The 23835-nt window shown below is 45.7% G+C and overlaps 2 protein-coding genes across 12 annotated transcripts; both read left to right on the forward strand.

Moving 5' to 3' along the window:
* Positions 1 to 108: 108 nt before the first annotated feature.
* On the forward strand, positions 109 to 14009 carry fshr (follicle stimulating hormone receptor). Of its 8 annotated transcripts, none has more exons than XM_058062481.1 (17): positions 109 to 623; positions 1529 to 1592; positions 2400 to 2649; positions 3454 to 3580; positions 4667 to 4738; positions 4838 to 4912; positions 6378 to 6452; positions 6521 to 6595; positions 6935 to 7009; positions 7167 to 7247; positions 7778 to 7846; positions 7917 to 7991; positions 8105 to 8290; positions 9340 to 9554; positions 10302 to 10483; positions 10556 to 10747; positions 11194 to 14009. In XM_058062481.1, the coding sequence occupies exons 4-17, from the start codon at positions 3471 to 3473 to the stop codon at positions 11731 to 11733; spliced, it is 2022 nt and encodes a 673-aa protein (XP_057918464.1). In that variant the 5' UTR covers positions 109 to 623; positions 1529 to 1592; positions 2400 to 2649; positions 3454 to 3470; the 3' UTR covers positions 11734 to 14009. The 8 variants fall into 8 exon arrangements, with proteins under 8 accessions (XP_057918464.1, XP_057918467.1, XP_057918465.1 ...); XM_058062484.1 differs by having other exon boundaries at positions 3457 to 3580; XM_058062482.1 differs by lacking the exon at positions 2400 to 2649.
* Positions 14010 to 14235: 226 nt separating this feature from the next.
* Positions 14236 to 23519, forward strand: fbxo11b (F-box protein 11b). Of its 4 annotated transcripts, none has more exons than XM_058062476.1 (22): positions 14236 to 14542; positions 15519 to 15706; positions 15788 to 15869; positions 15961 to 16102; positions 16177 to 16306; positions 16529 to 16612; positions 16703 to 16835; positions 16915 to 17021; positions 17774 to 17885; positions 19560 to 19666; positions 19741 to 19878; positions 19947 to 20164; positions 20246 to 20426; positions 20511 to 20633; positions 20716 to 20801; positions 20883 to 20959; positions 21037 to 21180; positions 21380 to 21490; positions 21577 to 21684; positions 21759 to 21867; positions 21976 to 22074; positions 22571 to 23519. In XM_058062476.1, the coding sequence occupies exons 1-22, from the start codon at positions 14455 to 14457 to the stop codon at positions 22698 to 22700; spliced, it is 2697 nt and encodes an 898-aa protein (XP_057918459.1). In that variant the 5' UTR covers positions 14236 to 14454; the 3' UTR covers positions 22701 to 23519. The 4 variants fall into 4 exon arrangements, with proteins under 4 accessions (XP_057918459.1, XP_057918460.1, XP_057918461.1 ...); XM_058062477.1 differs by having other exon boundaries at positions 15788 to 15848; positions 15958 to 16102; XM_058062478.1 differs by having other exon boundaries at positions 15788 to 15848.
* The last annotated feature ends 316 nt before the right edge of the window (positions 23520 to 23835 follow it).

Here is a 23835-nt window from a genome sequence, read left to right on the forward strand (position 1 = left end):
TGTGTGTGTGTGTGTGTGTGTGTGTGTGTGAGGTGGAGAAGTGCTTTTTCTTTGACTTATTCTGCTTCTACTTTGCTTCTGACTTTGTGTCTTTGGCTGTCATCTCCATTTGTGGCGTCCTTGAACATAAGCAGCTGTGGTGCAGATAAAAACCCAATGCTGCTGTGGTCAATAAGAAACAACATCATTGCTCTCCACTAGGGGGCAAAAAGTAGCATTCAATTAATTAAAAATACCCCAAAAATGTTTATGTTTTAACTACAAAGATATTCAAAGCATACATTATAATGAAGTAATGCTAATTCACCGACATTCGCTTGGAACCAGTTAACCGGATAAACATGGACTAATATTTAGCATTTAGCTAATATTTGCTGTTATGCTACATTCAATGGAAATTGATACACGTCAGGCACTAGGACCAAGCGGGAAACGCCCGCTCAAGTTGAAGCCTTTTTAGCCCTTGGCGCCTCTTAGACAGCCCACAGGCTCATGGATTGGCTCTTTTTGTATCTTCCTAGCGTGTGATTGGCCATCCCCGCTGTCACTCTATGAGCGCTCGGCCTTAGTCACCGGTGTCACCGGTGGGTTTGATAGTTGGCTAGAAGTGGTCGTCTGCCTCAGTAAGTGTTCCTATAAAGGGAAACTGCACTTCTTTTGGAATTTTGCCCATCAGTAGTCCTTTTTTGAAACATGAACACACGCGTCCCTTTTTTGTGCGTTCTAAAGAGACAGAAACAGCTAGCATGAGGCAGCTAGAGACAGCTAGCATGAGGCAGCTAGAGACGGCTAGCATGAGGCAGCTAACAATGCACGTGGTCACAGAAGTCCAGTCTACAGTTGGAGGTTTTCTACAGTTGGACACTATAGTCTAATAGAGGACACTATAGTCTAATAGAGGACACTATAGTCTAATAGAGGACACTATAGTCTAATAGAGGACACTATAGTCTAATAGAGGACACTATAGTCTAATAGAGGACACTATAGTCTAATAGAGGACACTATAGTCCAATAGAGGACACTATAGTCCAATAGAGGACACTATAGTCTAATAGAGGACACTATAGACAGACTAGGTTAATCCCATTATGCTGGCGGTTTTTCTCCCTTTAGAACCCATAGGCAAGAGAAAGACGGCGTTCATGTCTCTCATAAAGATTGAGCGTGATGGGCAAAATTCCATAAAAGATGCGTTTTTCCTTGAACATGTTGGATGTGTGTTGTTCCTGGGTCAAGTGGTTCAGAACGCTTGCTGAACTGTCCATGAATTTGATTTGACATCGTACATAGCAAACACGGGGTGGCGTGTCACAACTAAACCTAGTTAGCTAAAGTATTGGAAAGTAATAAGCATATTATACCGATTATTTGCAGATTATTTGCTCATATGAAGCACTTAAGTCATACACTAATCAAAAGGATTGCACATCTCCAATGTTATCAGTATCGGTGTCAGTATCAGTTAAATACCAGTATCAGATAAGTACAGTTTTACTGCAACTATTCCTCTTGTTTTCATGCCCAGATTTGTGATCTTCAGCGGATATGATCTGGCCAGAGACGTCAGCAAGTAGAATGGCGTTGTTAAGGTATTGTGTAACAGGGCAAGTTGGCAGAGTACATGCACGGGGATTGGAGTGGGCCAGTCTGGACCCAGTCCACCCTTGGTGTGTGAGCTTGTAGAACAGAATATTTTATCACTCGCAAGTTCTCTCAAGCTTAGACAAACCAGAGCTGCTGCCATGGTTTTAGTTTTCCACCCTGAGTGCTGGCTTCCATACTGAAAATCAGTACACACTAATTAAGAATCACACAAACATCGCTGTGAAATGAATGCAAAATTGTTCCAAATTCAACCAAAATATTGTAGCTTTAATTGGAATGAGCTCTTGTTGATCTTTGACATATACACTTGAACTAAAACTGTCAAATCAAGAGGTTTTTTGGTGGACACTCCATGGAGTGTCAAGGCGCTAATGCTAACGCCGTTCAGTTCATAAGAAAAGACGACAAAGCCAGAGGGAGGGGCACATTTAAAGGTCCAAAAGCTGGAGTAGGACTTTTGAAGTATGCAGACTCAATGAAGGCGACTGGTTTAAGAAATGTCCGTGTTCTGGAGGAAGGCACTTTTATACAAGAGATGGCGCCTGGACGTATCCTGGCGTGTAGAAATGAGCCAACAGACATATTTGAACCAAACCAAACTTCATTTTTGTATTGACAAATGAATTCAAATAGTCAGTGATAAGTTTCCAACAATAACACCACAAGCCGCTTGGTAGGTAGCATCACAAGTAAGAACATTGACATCCAACATGTTTAGTAAAACTCTATTGCCTAAAATAAGCCCAGAATGTCCATCTACAACAGTCTGATGTAATTATCGTGTAATTCAGCAATGAAGAATCCTTCACGTACCAGACAGTTGCTGTCGTGAAGTTGATCTCCTCCAAAGGCGTCGGACACGCTATGCGGTCACGCAGCGCCCTCTCGTCCGGTTTTTGAGCCCCACCGCACCAACGGTGCCTCTGGCAAAGTGTGTCCGACACTGAGTGCTCCTCCGTGGGCAGGCGAGGTTGCCACACGTTGGGCTTCTCCTGATCTCCACCCCACCAGCGTTGCTAAGTTACCACCAGTTCCTACACGGTAAGTCATGGGGTCTCCTGCCAGTAGCTCCTAAACAAATACTTTATTCGTTTATTATCAACTCCTGGACCCACTATATTGGAAAGTGGGGTTCGTAGTTAGCAAGCACTTGGGGCGCGTGACCAATCACAGTGGCGGGGGCAAACCCGGAGGTGGGCCGTGGGTGGAATAAGTTAAAACGGACTGTTTTGGCGGGAAGTACAAATCCAAGGAAATACAGCTGGAATAGGTGCAGATTCTGGAAGATCTATAAAGCTTTCAGTGCAGGCTATTGTGTGTAGCTGCTCTATAGGAGTCCACAACTCAATACAAAGGGTAGAAAAATTAGCATAATGGGTCCCCTTTAACAGCGTCATGCTAGGTTAGCCTATTAGCTGAAAAAATGATCAAACTTACAGCTCCCTTAGTTGACTAAGCTTTATTTTAAGACGTGTAGGGAAGCCTTTTTTTGGGGGGGGGGGCATTTTAATTCATCTAAGATGAAGAAATTAGTAGGTGACCACCTGTGATGGACACGCATGTTTTTGCCGTCCAGTGAAAACTAAACAACTTGATTGTAACTGTACGCCTTGTGTACACACACACACACACACACACACACAATGTAGCAGAGACCTCCTACAGTCCCACACAGACCCACACACGCCCCTAAAGCTCACACACAACAAACCAGCCCTGAGCGCCACTGTGAGCTAGTGTATGATGTGTACACCACGTTAAGAGTGAGAAGAAGCAGAGCCAGTGGACAAACAGTGATGTGCAGAATGAAGATGATGATGATGATGATGATGATATTTATTGCAGCAGCTGTCGGGGACAAGATGGACGGGATGCCTGCAAGTTTGTCCAAACGAGCCCTTTGCTTGTGTTACTACTTCCCTGTGGGAGTGAAGGATATTCCCAGGAACATTTCCTCCAACGCTCAATACGTGTGAGTAACGTCCACACGCGTGTTGTGTGTGATCGGTCATTCATTACACAGCTAACCCTTTTATTCATTCCAGTTTCACCCATACAATGTGAGTGAGGGCATTTTACAATTAAAAAAGTATGTAAGTTTATTCATGTAAATGTCCCTTTATTGTTAAATGGTCATTGGAGTGAACCACTACCCTCTTCAGTCCTCATACTGTATCATTTTTGATCATCATTTTTCATAATTGTTGTCATACTGGTTGGACTTTCTCCAAATGGGCTAAAATAGTGTTGCGTTTAGGGGTCATAGTGCCACCTGCTGCTTTGGCACGTGGGTGTGCTATTTGTTGCAGACATACTTCCTTTAGGGAGCACCACAGGGTTACATTGGCGGGGTTCAACATGGCTGAAAAGGGGCTGAGATAATCCTGCCCCTTCTCCATTCATCTGTTACAGATGATTATTTATTTACTCGGTGTGTTTTTGTGCATGTTTAATATTGTGTGCTGTTTAATAATGTGACGTTTTACATGATGTACACATCCTGTCTTTAAATGTCGTATAAAGTGATAGAGGAAAGATGTTGAAAATTTTAAAAAATATATTTTTATTTGATTATTATGATTTTTTCCAAATATTAAAAAAATATTTAAAAATGATTATATTCATAATTGACTGATATAAATAAAATGCAGCGACTGCACCATGACATTTTTTGGCCTTTCAGCCCAAAACCCTGGAGATATGTTAGCATGGGCCGTCTTGCTCCATGTTTTGGAAGGTGAAAGGTGCTGCCGTGCACTTTGGACAGCCAACCAGGAGGCGGGCCCGACGTGTAAAAAGTCGTTAGACGTTAAGAAGATCCATATGCATTAGCAGCCTCACAACAAGGATGAGGACACACTTCATGGCAGGAGTACTCCCAGCTGGTGATGTGTGTGTTCCCTCCAAGGCCAAGGCTCCATGCAGGTGTGATCCAGACCCCCACCTCATGCAACGTGAAGGACAAACCTCCCTGACTGCATGCAAAACACACACACACACACACAATGAGACACTAGTGTTGACACAAGCATGTGTGTGTGTGTGTGTGTGTCACCAGGGAGATGAAGCAGACCAAAATTCCAGTCATCCCTCACGGTGCCTTCACTGACCTGCAGCAGCTCAGGAAGCTGTGAGTGACTCTATGACATCTATGTGACATCTATGATTTGAGCACTACTTGTCCACAATGTTTGTGTCCACAATGTTTGTGTCCACATCCAAACTGTAGGACCATCCTCAACAACGACGTCCTGAGGACCATCGCTTCCTCGGCTTTCTCCGGCCTCCCTCTGGTGGCCGACATGTAAGTCCCACGACACACGTGATGCCTTTTTTTGTCTTGTTTAGTCTTTGTTGTGGAACATGAAGAACTCTGGAGGGTGAGGCAGTGTTTGAGTCTAAACACATGTCTTGTACTATTTTTGCAACTACATATATTGTCATTTTTTGTGCCGTTTTTTTTTTTTTACATTATATTGTTTTTCCCGTTTTTATATTGTAAACGTCTACTTCATTATTTTTATATATTAAATAAATAAATATATAATAATAAATATATCTATATATTTTAATATAGATTTTTCGTTAGATTTACATTACGTTTACATTGTCATTTATTTGTTGTATGAACTTTGTCATTATATTTTAATTTAATTTAATATTTTAACAGTAGACATTTAGGTTGCCTTTTTTAAAATCCCACAATATATTTTATGTTATATTTTTCAATAGAATTTTTTTATATATATTTAATTATTATTAGTATTATATTTTTCATTATATTTTAATATTGTTAATTTAATGTAATTGTCTTTAAAAAATAAAATAATAAAATACATAATGAACTGGAAAAAAACCAAAATTATTATAATGATTAAAAATAAAACTTTCCACCAAAAATTCTCAGATTAAAAATACACTTTTGTCAAAACCTCAGTTTTCACATAGACTAGAATGCCGAGTTTTGAAAATGAAGCAAATATGATATAATACTCCACATAGTCTTTGTTGTGGAACATGAAGAACTCTTGAGGTGGGAGACAGCGCTCGAGTCTAAACACAGCAAACGGGAAGTGAGAACCAGCTGTGTGTGATTGTTTGTGGCGTGCAGACGCCCACAATGTAGCCCTGAGGACATCATGGTGCATTCACCACAAGCCAAGTCCAAAGAGTCTTTAAAACTCTTCAGGTGGGTGGTGATGTTCCCCTCCAGTCCCGTAAGTAGCAGTAATGGGCATTAACAATGGGATGCCAGGTGTACTGGGTCACCGCTAGTGTTGCCAACTTGGCCATGAATCAGATCTAGATGTGGTGACATTTTATTAAAAGCGACTAGATATCCAGCGACTTGGGTGTTTTTGGTGCTTAGGGACTCAAAAGTGAAAGCACGTATTTTGTGTTTTCACTGAGCAAAAGCTGGTGCTGTTGACATGTCCTCATGTCCACGTCCAACATGTCCTAAGCTTGTTGTCAGTTGCTACTCAGCACAAGAACATTTGAGTCATTCTTGTCTTTTTTCCTCCTGCATTTTCCGACACCATATGATTATCACCATAAATTAGGACAGCCAATAGCTACTTTTCTCGTGAAAAGTTGGCAACCGTGGTCCATTGTGGTCATTGCCCCACTTGAACCAAAATACAAAATGCGTGACATAAAGGCAGCTCCTCATGGACGTCTTTTGAGCGTAGTGGCTCGACCTAGTGGTCAAATGGGGGAAGTACAAGCCCTCAAGAATAAATCTCATCTTTTTGTCTGGTTTCTCATAGATTCATCTCGGGAAACGTTGCGCTGGAGACCATCGGAGCGTTTGCATTCTCCGACCTGCCCGAACTCCGGGAGATGTGAGTGGAGATGAACGGAAAACCGCCATGTTGATTTTGCTGCTGGATGTTTTGGCCGTGTCTTTCAGAACCATCGCAAAGTCCAAACACCTGACACACATTGACAGGGATGCGTTTAAGGACATTGTCAACCTGCAGCGCCTGTGAGTTCTCACCTGAAGAAGAGCAACCGTGTTATTATCATGTTATCTTGTTTCTTGGACGTTCCTGGGGATGTGCACCTATTCGAAAATTCTACTCTATTCTACTGCAGGGCTTTAGTTTATAGTTGTTACTCTATACTGTATTTACATACTTTGCACCTTTGGTGAAGCTTCAAAAAGGTAGCTAAAGTCATAGAAACAGATATAAGGACAAACCACTCTGCATGTGTGGTATTGTTTGACACACACACACACACACACACACACACACACACTGAGCACTTGCCACTTGGCGTTGTGACTGCACACAACATTTGGTGCTTTGTGTTGGCTTTGCAGGATCATCTCCAACACAGGACTTGCCACGTTCCCAGACTTGTCAAAGATCCACTCGGCCGCCGACTGCACACTACTGTAGGCTCCGCTACACACACTTGGGACACACACACAATGACACACTTGTGCTAAGTGCGTATGGATGCATGGAAACGCTTCATGAGTCCTGATGATGATGATGTAGATTATGTTGTATGCTACCTGAAAGTTGCTTTTCTTGCTGTGTGTTGCCTAGCGACCTGCACGACAACAGGCACATACAGGAAGTGCCCGCCAACGCCTTCAATGGCCTCTGCAGGCGTACCATCAGAGACATGTAAGCACAATTTCATGTACATTATTTTTTTTCCATGATATATTTTTTTTAATATAGATATTTATTTCAATATTTTCAATGTTCTTATTGTTGTTACATTCACTTTTTCAATATATTTTCACAATTTTTGACTTTCGAATTTCAGTATTTTATTATAATTATTGTTTTGTTTTATTTTTAAAGCTATAGCTATTTCAATCTTTCTATTCTTTTTATAATTATTGTATACATTTATTAAATATACTTTTCATATTTTACACATGTATTTATTTATTTATTATAATTACTATAAATATGATATTGCCATATAAATATGATAATATGATTCATTATAGTTTTTAAATTATAGGCATTTATTTAAAAATATTTGTATTGTTAATATTTAAATTTACTTACTTTATTTAAAATTCTATATATTTGACTTTTTTATTACTATTTTAATTATTTCATATTTTACAAAAATATATAATATATCTATATCTAATCGTTGTTTGGCTTGTTGGCTTGTTGGCTCGTCTCTGTGATGACAGACGGCTCACCAGAAATGGCATCCAGGAGGTGGCGAGAGACGCCTTCAACGGCACCAAGATGCACAGATTGTGAGTCCCAGCAGAAGGATGGTACATTTGCAGGAGCAGCGGAGCCATCCTCATATTTCTCTCTCTGAAGGTCTCTGAAAGGCAACAGACAACTTGCTCACATCCATCCAAACGCCTTTGCGGGTTCCAGTGAGTTGGTTGTACTGTAAGCACGCCATGCGGCAGTGATTCACCCTTCTTAGGCACACAAATAAACCTTCCTAGCACCCGTTACTCCTCCCACGCCTCCATTGTTCAACACCTTTTCTTGGCTTTTAGCGACGTCTCCCACACGGCGCTCAGCTCCCTGCCCGATGCCGTCCTGGTCGGACTCCAGTGGCTCATTGCTGAGTCGGCGGTCCACCTGAAGAAGCTTCCCCCACGACGGGCCTTCGCCAAGCTGAACCTTGCCCAGGTCACATACCCGTCACACTGCTGCGTCTTCCTCGACTTGTACAGTAACAGGTGCGCGTGCACAGCGGCACTGCCAATCCAAAATCACATACACTTCATGTATGTAAAGAGTTTTATTGTGTCATTGTAGTGTGCTTACAGAAAAATGGAAGATGCTAAAAGCGATCCAATGTATGCTAATATATGCCAGGCTAGCTGATGTTAGCTTTGTCTTATAGGTGACAAAGCCAGTTAGTTTAACATATGTCATTAATAATGACTTTTTCATTTTTACAATATTCCGAGAGCCAATGAAAGACGACCTAAGCTTAACTTAGCTTAGTTTAGCGTATCTACACTCTTGTACTTGTTAGCTACCCTGTCCTGTTTCTTTGTTTTATCCAGTAAGTATTTTCATGATAAAACAATGACACGTGACTTTTTTTAATATTCCAAGGGCCAATGCAAGACCCTGAACTCAGCATAAGCAGGTTGTTAGCTTAGCTTAGCATAGCTAGGCTACATTCTTGTACTTGTTAGCTACCCCCGTCCTATTTCTTTTTTTTAAATCCAGTACATGAAGTATTTTCATTACAATGACACAGTAAAGGTTCTATTCGAGTTAGTTTAATAATAATAATAATAATAGTAAGTTAGTTAGTTTAATAACTAATAATATTTGTCATTAATAATGACCTTTGAATTGGTTTGAATATTCCTAGGGCCAATGAAATACCCTGAACTCAGCATAAGCAGGTTGTTAGCTTACCTTAGCGTTTACCTTAGCCTAGCGTTTTGTGTAGCATAGCTACACTCTTGTACTTAATCGCTACCCCGTCCTGTTTTTCTTTATTTTTTATCCAAAACGTGAAGTATTTTCATGATCAAACAATAACACAGTAAAGGTTCTATTCTGGTATCTGTCCTTAATTTGTGCTCGTTATCATTTCATATTCATGGCAATTCCCTGTTGTTTCTTCAAAGCAAACATGGCGGCTTTTATCTTCTGGAACAAACTAGCTATTTATTGCCACCATTAAAGCTCAATGGGACACTTTTTTTCCCAAATTAAGTCATTCATAGCAAAATTGTGTAAATCATTGATTTTTGTGTTATGTCAGTTCCAGGTGGGACCCCCTTTGCTCTCTCCCCAAAGCCCGAGATGACGGCCCCCTCAAGGACCACTGCTCCAGCTTCAACTCCACCTGCAGCCCCATGCCGGACGCCTTCAACCCCTGCGAGGACATCATGGCCGCCGTCCCCCTGAGGGCCCTCATCTGGATCGTCTCTGTCCTCACGCTGCTGGGGAACGTGGCCGTACTCCTCGTATTGTTAGGTACCATATACAGAGATGTAGCATGCTAATGTTAGCATACTAGCATTTTTGCTATTTTCATGGGTAGACACATCTATAAACACTTCATGCTAGCACTATCATGCTAGGTGTTAGCATGCTAACTAAAGCATACTAGCATTTTTGCTACTTTGATGGGTTGACATGTACTGTATAAACAGACCACTATCATGCTAGGTGTTAGCATGCTAACTAAAGCATACTAGCATTTTTGCTACTTTGATGGGTTGACATGTACTGTATAAACAGACCACTATCATGCTAGGTGTTAGCATGCTAACTAAAGCATACTAGCATTTTTGCTACTTTGATGGGTTGACATGTACTGTATAAACAGACCACTATCATGCTAGGTGTTAGCATGCTAACTAAAGCATACTAGCATTTTTGCTACTTTGATGGGTTGACATGTACTGTATAAACAGACCACTATCATGCTAGGTATTACCATGCTAGGTATTACCATGCTAGGTCTCAACAAGAACAACAACAACTATCCCTGCAGTCGTTTTTTACATTTTAAAATTCTACAATTCAACAGCAGTTCCACAATTCCATTTTGACAGCCGAAATAATTATAATTCATTCTAAATTATAATGAATCATTATTATATATTTATATGACTGTTTCACAGTTGAATTACATAATTAACAATGTGATCATTTTTGTATTAATGAATTTGGTTTTTAATGCCGTTGAGAGTGTTTTTTCTCCTCTCTTGTTGCCAGGCAGCCGCTCCAAACTGACGGTGCCACGCTTCCTCATGTGCCACCTAGCGTTCGCTGACCTGTGCATGGGCGTCTACCTGGTGGTCATAGCGACGGTGGACACGCTGACACGGGGCCATTACTACAACCACGCCATCGACTGGCAGACGGGCCTGGGCTGCGGCGCCGCCGGCTTCTTCACCGTGCGTACACGCCCACGTGTGACATATGGCGGCGACTCAAAGGTCACGTGTTGCACGTGTTGTGTACGTCAGGTGTTCGCCAGCGAGCTGTCCGTGTTCACGCTGACGGCCATCACGTTGGAGCGCTGGCACACCATCACGCACGCCCTACGGCTGGACCGCAAGGTCCGTCTGAGGCACGCCTGCGTGGTCATGGCGGCCGGCTGGATCTTTTCCTGCCTGGCAGCGCTGCTTCCCGTGCTGGGGGTTAGCAGCTACAGCAAGGTGAGCACACCCCCGCTTTGTCAGGTACGCCTTTACACATCCATGCTCATACCTGGCACCCAATGGCCACAACACAAACAACCTATGTTGTTTTATGGACAATGCACAATTTCAAATTCTAATTCAATCCAAAAATGTATAGACACAATTTTTGAAACATCCATATGTAAAAGCTCTTTAGGTGTCAAGGAGTGAGGTTGTCCAAGGAGTGAGGTTGTCCAAGGAGTGAGGTTTTCCAAGGAGTGAGGTTGTCCAAGGAGTGAGGTTTTCCAAGGAGTGAGGTTTTCCAAGCAGTGAGGTTGTCCAAGGAGTGAGGTTGTCCAAGGAGTGAGGTTTTCCAAGCAGTGAGGTTTTCCAAGCAGTGAGGTTTTCCGGCGCACAGCCCCACCGGCCGGCCCCCGTTCCGGGCGTGGTCAGGTGTAGCTAATGAAGGGTCGTTGTCACAGGTGAGCATCTGCCTTCCGATGGACGTGGAGTCGGTGGCGTCTCAGGTGTACGTGGTGTCGCTGCTCCTCCTCAACATCCTGGCGTTCGTGTGCGTGTGCGGCTGCTACCTCAGCATCTACCTGACCGTCCGCAACCCGTCGGCGGCGCCGGCCCGTGCCGACACCCACGTGGCCCAGCGCATGGCCGTGCTCATCTTCACCGACTTCCTGTGCATGGCGCCCATCTCCTTCTTCGCCGTGTCGGCGGCGCTCAAGCTGCCTCTCATCACCGTGTCGGACGCCAAGCTGCTGCTGGTTCTCTTCTACCCCATCAACTCCTGCTCCAACCCCTTCCTGTACGCCTTCTTCACGCGCACCTTCCGCCGCGACTTCTTCCTGCTTGCTGCTCGCTTCGGCCTCTTCAGGACGCGCGCGCAGATCTACCGCACGGAGAGCTCGTCCTGCCAGCAGCCGGCGTGGACGTGCCCCAAGAGCAGCCCCGTCATCGCGTACGCGCTGGTCAACAACGCCGCCGCCGTGGGCGGGAACCAGCAGAGATGACACGCGGACCCGCCTACCTTTGCTATGAGAGCCTCGTCCTTACGCAGCCTGTCAGCTCGTTTCCTCAATTGGCCAAAAGTATCCAGTAGTCACAAATCACGTGACCCCAGGGCGCCCTCCTGTGTCGACCTCCATGTTTCTTTCAAGAGGGAATGCACCCTTTTCATCCATGTTACAGGGAATTGCTCTTCCAGAAGTATTCATGTTTATTAGGAACGGATTGACGTTTTGGGTATTTGTTGCTGCTACTCGCTAACCTTGCTGTCATCCACTCGTATTGAAATATACTCATTGTTACTACTTTGTTACGTACATAAAGCAACGGGATTGTGTACAGGGGGATACATTGTGCTTGTGTGCGGCCATGTGTTTGTATTCATTACTCAATGTTGCCTTTGTTCTCTTATTCCTGCATTTAGAAAATGTATTTTTTTTTTACAAGCCGTGTTTGCCTGGTGAGTGTATGCGAGTCATAACAAACTCATACACACACACACACACACACACAGAGTTAAGCTGTCGTTATCTTGAAGCAAAGCTATCCTTCACAGCCTCACAGGAGGCGTTCAAGGACAAAGTGACCCTAGCAGCCCTCGCTCAGCCTCATGTGCCTCATGCTGGAACACAGCTGCCTAGAGGGGAATTGATACGGTGCCCACACACCTGTGGACCACAGTGATGGTCAAGGCTGCAGCTGCAGGAACAAACACGCTGTACTCCGCCTTCCCCACTTATACAGTATATATATTTGTTTTCTCACCCCCTCCCTTTGGAACTCTTACACTGCTGACCTTACCTCCTTCTCAGTAACTTTCAAAAAACTCTTTGAAACTTAGTAATACTTTCATCACTTAATCACTTTACAATCTTAGTAGCTTCTATTGTGTACGAACTTTTAACTAGTTGTCCTGAACTCTTGTCTTCTGCTGTTATTTTGTTTCATATTTCATATTTTTTGCATCTTTGACTTTTTGAAAAGCGCTCTATAAAAAATATGTTATTATTTTCATGTTTTTAACCCTACCCATAGCTCCAATATACATCATACAGTCGTTCTTAGTTATGCGACTTTCAATATTGTACATTAGTGCCATCTGGTGGCCGTTTCATTCATTTTAATATATTAATATATCTGATCAACTCGGTTTGTTTACGTTTATCATTTATATCGGTATAAGTTTGTTTCAGGCTGAACTTAAATTGAGTGAGACGTCTCGCTTTACCCCAGAGCATTTGTCTCACTTCATCCCACATCCACCTTTCTGGAAAAAAACACAGTTGCTACCATTTCCGGCTAATCTTCAACTAGCATCAACCACAGATAGTTATGTTATGGTAGTTCATGGACATGGATGATATCAGTTGTTTTACCTCAATCAGTTTGCTTTGACATCATTTTAGATTAAGTTGACAGGAAGAATGTTTTTTTACATGCAAAAAAATGATTTTTTGTTTTTGTTCCATTGCCCCGAAACAGGGGGTGTCTCACATTACCACACCTTCCCCTATGTGTAAAACCACTTCCTGTTTTGAATGGCGTCACCGTTTTCATTTTGACATATCGAAATGCAGCAAAGTAACCTGATAGGCACCCTCAAGTGGACAAGCAGTGTAATTACAGGTGGCGGATGTTACGAGCGGTTCGTCTATGCAATTTCCCCACGCTGCCTTCATGTGAAACCTAGAGATGTGACGTTCGCAAACGACTCGAATATTTTGAATAGCTATTTAAAGGAACGATGAGAACCAAGTCCCGGATGCACAAAGAACGACTCATTCATACATGCAAATTGCTCATCCGTCAAACTGTTTTCGAGTTGCTCACCTTGCCTTTAGGTGAACAAGTAACATCTCTGAGTTTGATGTGTTCATCGATGCGAACAAAGCGACACCGTATATGTACAACTAACCTTGGGGAGGAAATAACGTCCACGCCGGTTAGCGCGTTTTGTGGTTAACAACCAGAAAAATTGTGCCAAAATGTTGCCTAAGCCCGGTTTGTTTATGCCGCCATCTTGGATCATGTGGCCATGATTAAATCTCATGATGCTTTCTTGGACTGTACCAAGACAAGAGTGCAAGAATTTTGCAGCTTAAAGAGAAGTTATTTCAGAGGTAGTATGTAAATGTAACGGGAGGGGCTCTGTCATTGCATTACATTCTATTATTCTATTATATACATTCTAGCAACCCGGTGTGCATTGAGGGTTAGAGTCAGTTGAGTCGGACTGTCTGGAACAGATTAATCACGACAACGAGCTAGTGTTTTGAACGGTTCTTTTTTTCGGAACGGGTCCCTTGAAAGAGCCAGAAATCCCATCTCCATTCTATACCGGCTACCAACAGAAAAGGGTCGACGAAGCCTCTTTGTTAGGCGCCTCCCGATTGGCTGTCCACAGTAAGGCATCTAACAGGCCGACTGTGGTTGGCCAACGGGACACGGCTCTTTTTTTTCTCGCGATTGTTTCCCGTGTGAGTTAATGGCTCCTCCTGCTACCCACGGAGACGGAGCTGGCATCGAGCGGCTATACTGGGGGGAAAGCTGGAACACGGCGGAGAAAAGCAGCCATTTACACCCCAAATACCAGCGGGTCCCTGTCGCAATTGTGTAGGCGTAACCGAAGAGAGGCTGCCCGGGCGGGTCGTGCGGGCTGAGGGTTAAATTTAGCAGCGACTTGGCAGAGGGATAACGCTCTGTTTTTCCACCGACCAACTCCCCAGATGAACTCCGTCAGAGCCACCAACCGGAGACCCAGGCGAGTGTCGAGGCCGCGCCCGGTGCAGCCCGAACGGAATAACGGGGATAGAGGTAAGCAAGGCTGTGGTATGTTGGTCATTAGAGGCTAGGCCGTGTCGAGTTAAAGCCAGCCCTCTCCCCGCTGTTCCTCCCCATTCCGCCGGTGGCTACTACCCAAGATCCGGCCGGCGGAGTAGGAAAACCCTAGGCTTCCCTGTGTGTAGCCTAGGCCAGGCCGCGCTTTGTTTGGCTTGACTGATCGGGGCTAGCTAGCCAGCTAATGGAGGTTGGGGGTTGTCTCCGCTTACTGCGTATGTAGCCAGGCGAGCGACGTTTCAACGCGGACAGCGGTGCTCATATGCTTCGCTACACATTTGTCTCGCCTTTTAGGACCATGATGTTTGATTTTTAGCCTCGCTCGGCCGCCGCATTCCCAGCTGTCACTAACGAGTCGGAGGGTGTAAATCTGCACTGCCATTTTTGGGGTGTAACAAAAACATTAGCGAGGCAGCAGAGCGACAATGCTGTGCTCGCACTGCACCAAAAACGCCAAACGCAAGAGAATGTATAGTCCACTTAGCTGATTTGGCTGTCTAGTTTGTGAGGCTGCAGTTTAAACGCCCCTTCCTTGTTCTACCTGCCTGCTAGCTGCTAGCTCCATTTGTTTACACCGCGGATTTGCCTGCTACGCACTTCGCTTTTTAGCAATTAGCCTCCCGTCTCGCCGACCCCCCCGGTCAGCGGCCCCTACTAACGTGACAGCATTGTGGTTATGTTGCTCATGGAGGACCCTGGGAGGACAGTATAGACGCTGTAGATGCTGAGGACTGCAGGGGTGCATCTGCCATGATCAATCACTAACCTTTGTCTGCCTCAGCCTAGGCTTTCTGCATGCACGTCAATGCATCAAGAGATAAAAAGGCTGCCATTTTTGGCATGACTTAAGATTGCCATTGCATTAAACAGCAAGTTTAGTCTAATGACCACACTGCACCTTTTGTTCAGCTGAAGGCATGCCCCTATAAATACAGTGATGAAATGTGTGCAGATGAGGAGGCTCCTGCAGCAGCCGCAGCAGAGATGGCCATCGAGGAGTCCGGTCCAGGAGCACAGAACAGTCCCTACCAGCTTAGACGCAAGACCCTGCTCCCCAAGAGGAGCGCCGCCGCTGCTGCTGCCGCCGCCTCCTCCACGGCCACCGCCGCCGGAGTCTGCCCCAGCAAGAACCCGATGGAGGTTCGAGTCTTTACGACGCACGCCACTCATCACATCTTTTCTTTTTCTCGTTTGCTTGAGCTGATACGTCCTTCTTTGCAGGGAGCGTCCACGTCCTCGGCAGAAGCTTTTGGCCACCGAGCCAAGCGAGCGCGCGTGTCTGGTAAGAGCCACGACTTGCCAGGTTTGTGGGTTTTGTTATATTGCATCTTTTATTTTTGAATCCAGCAACATAGGATGTCATTCGACACGTGCTTGTCTCGTCTCTGCAGCAGCCCCAGCAGAGCAGTATCTGCAGCAGAAGCTTCCAGATGAAGTCGTCTTGAAGATCTTCTCCTACCTACTGGAGCAGGATCTCTGCCGGGCGGCGTGCGTCTGCAAGAGGTTCAGCCAGCTCGCTAACGACCCCATACTATGGTGAGTGGATCTCTCGCCTTTTAGTTGTTTTATGCATAAAACCGACTTCTTTTTTTTTTTTTTTTTACTCTCAGGAAGCGCCTATACATGGAAGTGTTTGAGTACACGCGTCCCATGATGCACCCGGAGCCCGGCCGGTTCTACCAGGTCAGCCCAGAGGAGCACGAACACCCCAACCCCTGGAAGGAGAGCTTTCAACAGCTGGTGAGATGATCTAATTGTGTCACGATCCATTAGTGAGCAGTTTTTTCATGGTTGGTGCTGGAACTCCTCTGGTTTTATGTGACGGAAACCCGAGTTATTGCGTACAAACACAAGTTGCATGACTATTGACTATGTTCTGCCAGCTGCCATGAGATGCCACATCTGTGTATACTTGTGTTTGTATACACATTGAAGTGACGGGATTGTGGTGTTGTGTTGCAGTACAAAGGTGCGCATGTGAAGCCAGGCTTTGCAGAGCATTTCTACAGTAACCCCGGCAGGTACAAGGGCAGAGAGAACATGCTGGTAAGTCCGCCGTGGGCTGTGCACTGCTGACCAAATCATTTCATCTGAAGAAAAAAACCACGTTTTTGTGCCTCTTTACTACTCTTTCAGTATTACGACACCATTGAAGACGCACTTGGCGGCGTCCAAGAGGCTCACTTTGAAGGTCTAATCTTTGTCCACTCTGGCATCTACACGGACGAGTGGATCTATATTGAGTCTCCCATCACTATGATTGGTGCAGGTGGGCACTGTTTCCTGCCTAGACGTGACCCTCTTGGTGTCCGCCGGAGTTTTTTTAATTAGTCCTTCTGTGTCCTCAGCGCCTGGTAAAGTGGCAGACAAAGTGGTGATAGAGAACACAAGGGATTCAACGTTTGTCTTCATGGAGGGTTCAGAGGATGCTTACGTGGGGTACATGACTATCAAGGTATGGTTATTATATCCAAAAATAATATAGTTACAAATCCAACTGTTTTTTTTTTTGGCGATTCGTGTTTGATGTTTGACGGCCCTTGAACACACCCTCTCATGTTCTCCCACGCTGCACAGATAGTAGACTACTGCGCTGTATTTATGCCTTATATTTGCTCCCAAATCTACGTACGATTGCATAAAGGTAAGATGTGATGACCTTGAGTACTAATGTGCATATTTGTGGTACACAATCTCTCTGAAAGTCCAGACTCATACTGGTGGATGGTGGGTCTGTACTCGATGTTGTTCCTGTCAAGGTTCTACACAATACATAATAAATAAAATCAATTACATCCCTATAATATACTTATGAAATCTTTCCGAGTGACTAGCTAGTGCGCACCAGTCCAGCGTGCCGCTCGCCCCAAAACAGCTGGGATAGGCTCCAGCATACAGGGCATGATGGATGGATGGATGGATAGCTAGTACGCTGGTAATGGTGCACATCCATTCCCAACTCTAGCCATGGTCTCAGTGACGCAAGCCCCTGGCCTCAGCTATACCGCCCGTTAAGTAGCAGCTCTAACCCACATTTTAGCATCTTTATCAGCTACTTTAGTTGTCCTTATATTTGTACAAACAAATGTACCAGGCATTAAAATGAGCATATAATCTGAGGAAACAAGGCTGCTCCAAGCATTTTTTCCATGACTGTATAACCGCATCGTTCAGTTGTGACGCATGCTGCTGCTCTTCTCCCTCCAGTTCAATCCCGACGACAAGTCAGCGCAGCACCACAACGCCCACCACTGTCTGGAGATCACCGTCAACTGCAGCCCCAACATCGACCACTGCATCATACGCTCCACGTGCACAGGTAGCATAGCATGCACACCACTGCTGGCACCACCATGCCGCGCATGGAATTTGACTACCCGCCCGCTTCATACTGCATGTGCATGTTTCCTCCGTGGGGTGCCTGGACTCGGTCATCCGGGAGGAACATGGAGAAAAGGCAGTTGAGGTGGCTCGGGCATCGAGTCTGGGTGGCACTCGGTAACCGTCTCCTGACCGTATCTTCCAATCTGATGGCAATGTGGTTACTGGTGTATAGAACAGTTTGATAAGTCTGCTACAATCTTAAGAATAAGAATATGTGATCGTCTTAGTGACGCATGCAGTACTTTAATACCAGGATGCTACGATCTCATGGCAATATGTAGTACTTTAATACCAGCATGCTACAATCGCATGGCAATATGTAGTACTTTAATACCAGGATGCTACAATCTCATGGCAATATGTAGTACTTTAATACCAGGATGCTACGATCTCATGGCAATATGTAGTACTTTAATACCAGGATGCTACAATCTCATGGCAATATGTAGTACTTTAATACCAGGATGCTACGATCTCATGGCAATATGTAGTACTTTAATACCAGGATGCTACAATCTCATGGCAATATGTAGTACTTTAATACCAGGATGCTACAATCTCATGGCAATATGTAGTACTTTAATACCAGGATGCTACAATCTCATGGCAATATGTAGTACTTTAATACCAGGATGCTACAATCTCATGGCAATATGTAGTACTTTAATACCAGGATGCTACAATCTCATGGCAATATGTAGTACTTTAATACCAGGATGCTACAATCTCATGGCAATATGTAGTACTTTAATACCAGGATGCTACAATCTCATGGCAATATGTAGTACTTTAATACCAGGATGCTACAATCTCATGGCAATATGTAGTACTTTAATACCAGGATGCTACAATCTCATGGCAATATGTAGTACTTTAATACCAGGATGCTACAATCTCATGGCAATATGTAGTACTTTAATACCAGGATGCTACAATCTCATGGCAATATGTAGTACTTTAATACCAGGATGCTACAATCTCATGGCAATATGTAGTACTTTAATACCAGGATGCTACAATCTCATGGCAATATGTAGTACTTTAATACCAGGATGCTACAATCTCATGGCAATATGTAGTACTTTAATACCAGGATGCTACAATCTCATGGCAATATGTAGTACTTTAATACCAGGATGCTACAATCTCATGGCAATATGTAGTACTTTAATACCAGGATGCTACAATCTCATGGTAATATGTAGTACTTTAATACCAGGATGCTACAATCTCATGGCAATATGTAGTACTACGCATGCACGGGGAGAACATGCAAACTCCACACAGAGATGGCCGAGGGGGGAATCAAACACAGGTCTTCTCTAACTATGTAGCTCAACATGCTAACCACTGGGCCAAAGTAGCGGCTCACTGGCATGTATAGTTCGATGGCGTCCTGGTGAGGAAGTAGTACCGGTTGATGCTACGCCAGCAGTTGAGTGATGGCAGAGGCCAGCTCAGCAGCGTAGACTCATGGGTGGACCAGTTGGGTAGCGGCGTACGGAGGTTGAGTACCGGTACACAGCATGCATCCCAGCATGTGAAAGTAAACTAGCATGCGTTCACGTTGCTTTGAGTGAAGCTGGCCTTGACGCGTGTTCTGTTTTAGTGGGTTCGGCCGTGTGTGTGAGTGGCCAGGGAGCGTGCCCCACCATCAAGCACTGCAACATCAGCGACTGCGAGAACGTGGGGCTGTACATCACGGACCACGCCCAGGTGAGCACATGGCTCCTTCCTCCCCAGACGTGTGAACGTGCGGGCGGAAGCTCACGTACGCGTCTTCCTGTCAGGGCATTTATGAAGACAATGAAATCAGCAACAATGCGTTGGCGGGGATTTGGGTGAAGAACCACGGCAACCCTATCATCAGGCGGAACCACATCCACCACGGGAGGGACGTGGGCGTGTTCACGTTTGACCACGGCATGGTAGGTACACCCTGAGCGTGCACCATCAAGCTAAGCGTAGCGACGGAGGTACTTGGTCTGTGTTTCAGGGCTACTTTGAGAACTGCAACATCCACAGAAACCGCATCGCCGGCTTCGAGGTGAAGGCGTACGCCAACCCCACGGTGGTGCGTTGCGAGATCCACCACGGCCAAACGGGCGGTATCTACGTGCACGAGAAGGGGCGGGGCCAGTTTATAGAGAACAAAATCTACGCAAATAACTTCGCTGGTGTGTGGATCACGTCTAACAGCGACCCCACGATACGGTGAGCACACTGGCGGGGGAGGGGCTGTCACGGACGACCACGACGATGCCATGGCCGCTCACGTTTGTGTCCCACATGCAGGGGAAACGCCATCTTCAACGGGAACCAAGGGGGTGTGTACATATTTGGAGACGGGCGGGGTTTAATAGAGAGCAATGACATCTACGGGAACGCCCTCGCGGGGATACAGATCCGAACCAACAGCTGCCCCATCGTACGGCACAACAAGATTCACGACGGCCAGCACGGCGGTATCTACGTGGTAAATGTCCTCCGCTTCTTTCTTCCCGTCACTACGCCGCACGCTGTTTTTTGGCTTCTAACGGCAAATGGCGTTGACTCGCAGCACGAGAAAGGCCAAGGGGTGATCGAGGAGAACGAGGTGTACAGCAACACGCTGGCCGGTGTTTGGGTCACCACAGGAAGTACCCCTGTCCTACGCAAGAACCGCATCCACAGCGGCAAGCAGGTCCACACAAGCCCTTCCTCTTTGGATGCCATGTAAACGTTTGCATGTCGCTGTCGGTGAAAATGCTCACGCTTGGGTGCAGGTGGGCGTGTATTTCTACGACAACGGCCATGGCGTCCTGGAGGATAACGACATCTACAATCACATGTACTCGGGCGTACAAATAAGGTCATTATCGTCTTCCCTGGAATGCCCCTCATGAACGTGTTTGGAAACTCAAAGAACTTCTTGAAACTTCTCTGTCGGCAGGACGGGCAGCAACCCAAAGATCCGGCGTAACAAGATATGGGGAGGACAAAATGGCGGCATTCTGGTCTACAACTCAGGTCTGCCATCTGTCTCCGCCTCCTGGCGCTTTGCGGCGTGGCTTGCCCTCTGATCTCCCTGGTGTGTGACGCCGCAGGTCTGGGCTTCATCGAGGACAACGAGATCTTCGACAACGCTATGGCGGGTGTGTGGATCAAGACCGACAGCAACCCCACGCTGCGGCGCAACAAGATCCACGACGGGCGTGACGGGGGCATCTGCATCTTTAACGGAGGCCGAGGTGTGTTGGCTTTGATCTGGACTTGGTCCACCTGAAGAAAGCTCAATATGACATCCCGGCTTCAAAGCTGTGATCAATTGGTTTGAGGTTTTCCTTGACTCTGTCACCAAAGCGCTCCCTCATACGTGTTTCCAAGCAAAAGATGTATTTGTTGGGAACAAACTTGACTCACACCCCCCCACCCCCCACCCCACCCCAGGCCTGCTGGAGGAGAACGACATCTTCAGGAATGCTCAGGCGGGGGTCCTGATCAGCACCAACAGCCACCCCATCCTCCGCAAGAACCGCATCTTTGATGGCTTTGCTGCGGGTAAATCACTTGATGATCTTCAGTTGTTTCATGGCCGTTACTATGACGACAGACTGGGCATTCCCTCCTCTCTCTCCTCCCTCCAGGTATCGAAATCACCAACCACGCCACGGCCACCCTGGAGGGCAACCAGATCTTCAACAACCGCTTTGGAGGTCTTTTTCTGGCATCAGGCGTCAACGTCACCATGAAAGGTAGAAGCGGCTCATTAGCTTCTCATTGCCCCCCCCCCCCCCTCATTCTCTCGATGTACTCTCCCCCCATCAAGACAATAAGATCTCCAACAACCAGGATGCCATCGAGAAGGCGGTGAGTCGAGGACAGTGCCTGTACAAGATCTCCAGCTACACCAGCTACCCCATGCACGACTTCTACCGGTGAGGACCCACCGCGTGTGCGTGTGCGTGTGCATGTGTACATGTGTGTGAGATACATCCGCCACTCCCTTTTGTGTTGTGTGATTGATACGCCTTGTTGCTGCTCAGGTGTCACACCTGCAACACAACCGATAGGAACGCCATCTGCGTCAACTGCATCAAGAAATGCCACCAAGGACACGACGTGGAGTTTATACGGCACGATCGGTGAGAAGCTTTCATGTCGGTATAATCTGACAGAAATTCTAATTTGTAATAAGTAACTTTTTTTGTTCATTAAATTTGTAAAAACAAATCACTTGACATGAACTTCCTTCCTGTTAATGTAACTCACTTTTAAAGGTATGTAGTTGCCTGCAGCGGCCACCAGAGGGCGCTAGAAGCTCAACTCCAATAACTCTTAGTCCAGAGTTATTGGCGCCCTCTGGTGGCCGCTACGGTAACTACAACTTTAATGTGAAAGTTAAGGTTAAGAGTAAGGATGACCCATCCACCCGATTTTTTTTTTTATTACAAACCTGAATTATTGGAATCGGATACTTGTTGGGAGGCACTAATCATTGAACATGGTCATAGATCAATTTGTGGTGTGATTTACAATATATCTCCTTTTTTTTTTTTTAACAAACTAGTCTCTTCAACACAATAGTCATTTATTGACGGTCCCTAGCATCTTTCTAATCAGTTGCTTCTCCTCCTCCAGTTTTTTCTGTGACTGTGGCGCGGGAACGTTGTCCAACCCATGCACGCTGGCCGGGGAGCCCACTCACGACACGGACACTCTGTACGACTCGGCGCCGCCCATAGAGTCCAACACGCTGCAGCATAACTGAAGCCCCCCCGCCCCCTGCCCAATGGACACCGCCCTCCTTCCTCGGCTGGTGTCATGTCGTCTCACACGAACGCGATGCACACACAAACATAAGGCCACGCCCTCATTACGCCACCTATACCCCCCCCCCCCCCCCCCCACACACACACACACACAAGAGACGCTCTTGAAGAAGGCGCTCTGGCATAAGATGAAGGCTGCAGTACAGCTAAGACTCCACCAGGGGGAGCACAGACTTGGAGAGCAACCTCCACCTCCTTTACTTCCTGCTTCCTCCTGTGGCTGCCATGGCAACAGATGGCGGATATTTGTGAAAGGTGTGTTGGTGTGTGAGATGGAGCACTTCGGCATTTTTTAAAAAGAAAAGATAACGTTCTGATCAATGGATTTTATTTCAATGCTTTATCATGTAGTTTTGTATTTTCAAGCAAAAAGCTGACTGTATTTGAATGTCTTTTATTTTATTATATATTATAATTATTTCTTTGTTAGCGTTCCTGACCCCCCCGAACCCCACCCCCCCACCCCAACCCCCCCAAAAGGGCTGCAGGTGCTCTTGTGAGCCAGAAGTGAAGTTCTTTCTGTGAAAGAGAATGTCGTTTAAACACTAAACAAACCCTCTCTGCTCGTTTGGACTTGACTGGCAGGTGGACTGACTCCACCCACTGTTGTGTGTGTGTGTGTGTGTGTGTGTGTGTGTGTGTGTACAATTTTATGCAGTCAGTGTTTAGCAGAGAGGGTTCCAATAGGACCCATCCGAGCTCCTTTTCGAACTGGACCACAAGAGTTACCTGCAGACCCCCCCATACCCCCCCCCCCCCCCCCCCCCCCCCCCCCCCCCCAGTGTATCGTGGTGACTGTGGCTCCTCATGCAGCCTGAATCGTATGCATGTACCATAACATCTAGACTTAATATATTGTGAAGTATTCAATAACCATTATGTAGATGCTAGTTGGAATTCCAAAAAAAAGAGGGGGGATACTTTTTTTTTCTTTGGAGGACAAAAAACAGGAAACTGGCCATTTCTAAGAAAATAAAACTTTATTAGATCTGAGGCGTCATTCATTCATTTTCTACCGCTTTTCCTCACGAGGGTCGCGGGGGGTGCTGGAGCCTATCCCAGCTGTCTTGGGGC

This window comes from Doryrhamphus excisus, chromosome 22, assembly GCF_030265055.1.
Source record: "Doryrhamphus excisus isolate RoL2022-K1 chromosome 22, RoL_Dexc_1.0, whole genome shotgun sequence".
NCBI lineage: Eukaryota > Metazoa > Chordata > Actinopteri > Syngnathiformes > Syngnathidae > Doryrhamphus > Doryrhamphus excisus.

Excerpts from the sequence above, each read along its gene's own strand:
- fshr (XM_058062479.1), top strand. The coding sequence starts at position 3,405 with ATGTGCAGAATGAAGATGATGATGATGATGATGATGATATTTATTGCA. Across the intron at positions 4,913-6,377 it reads CTCCCTCTGGTGGCCGACAT|ATTCATCTCGGGAAACGTTG; the intron begins GTAAGTCCCACG and ends GGTTTCTCATAG. Across the intron at positions 7,010-7,166 it reads GCCGCCGACTGCACACTACT|CGACCTGCACGACAACAGGC; the intron begins GTAGGCTCCGCT and ends TGTGTTGCCTAG.
- fbxo11b (XM_058062475.1), top strand. The coding sequence starts at position 14,455 with ATGAACTCCGTCAGAGCCACCAACCGGAGACCCAGGCGAGTGTCGAGG. Across the intron at positions 15,870-15,957 it reads TAAGAGCCACGACTTGCCAG|CAGCCCCAGCAGAGCAGTAT; the intron begins GTTTGTGGGTTT and ends TCGTCTCTGCAG. Across the intron at positions 17,022-17,773 it reads TGGGGTACATGACTATCAAG|TTCAATCCCGACGACAAGTC; the intron begins GTATGGTTATTA and ends TTCTCCCTCCAG.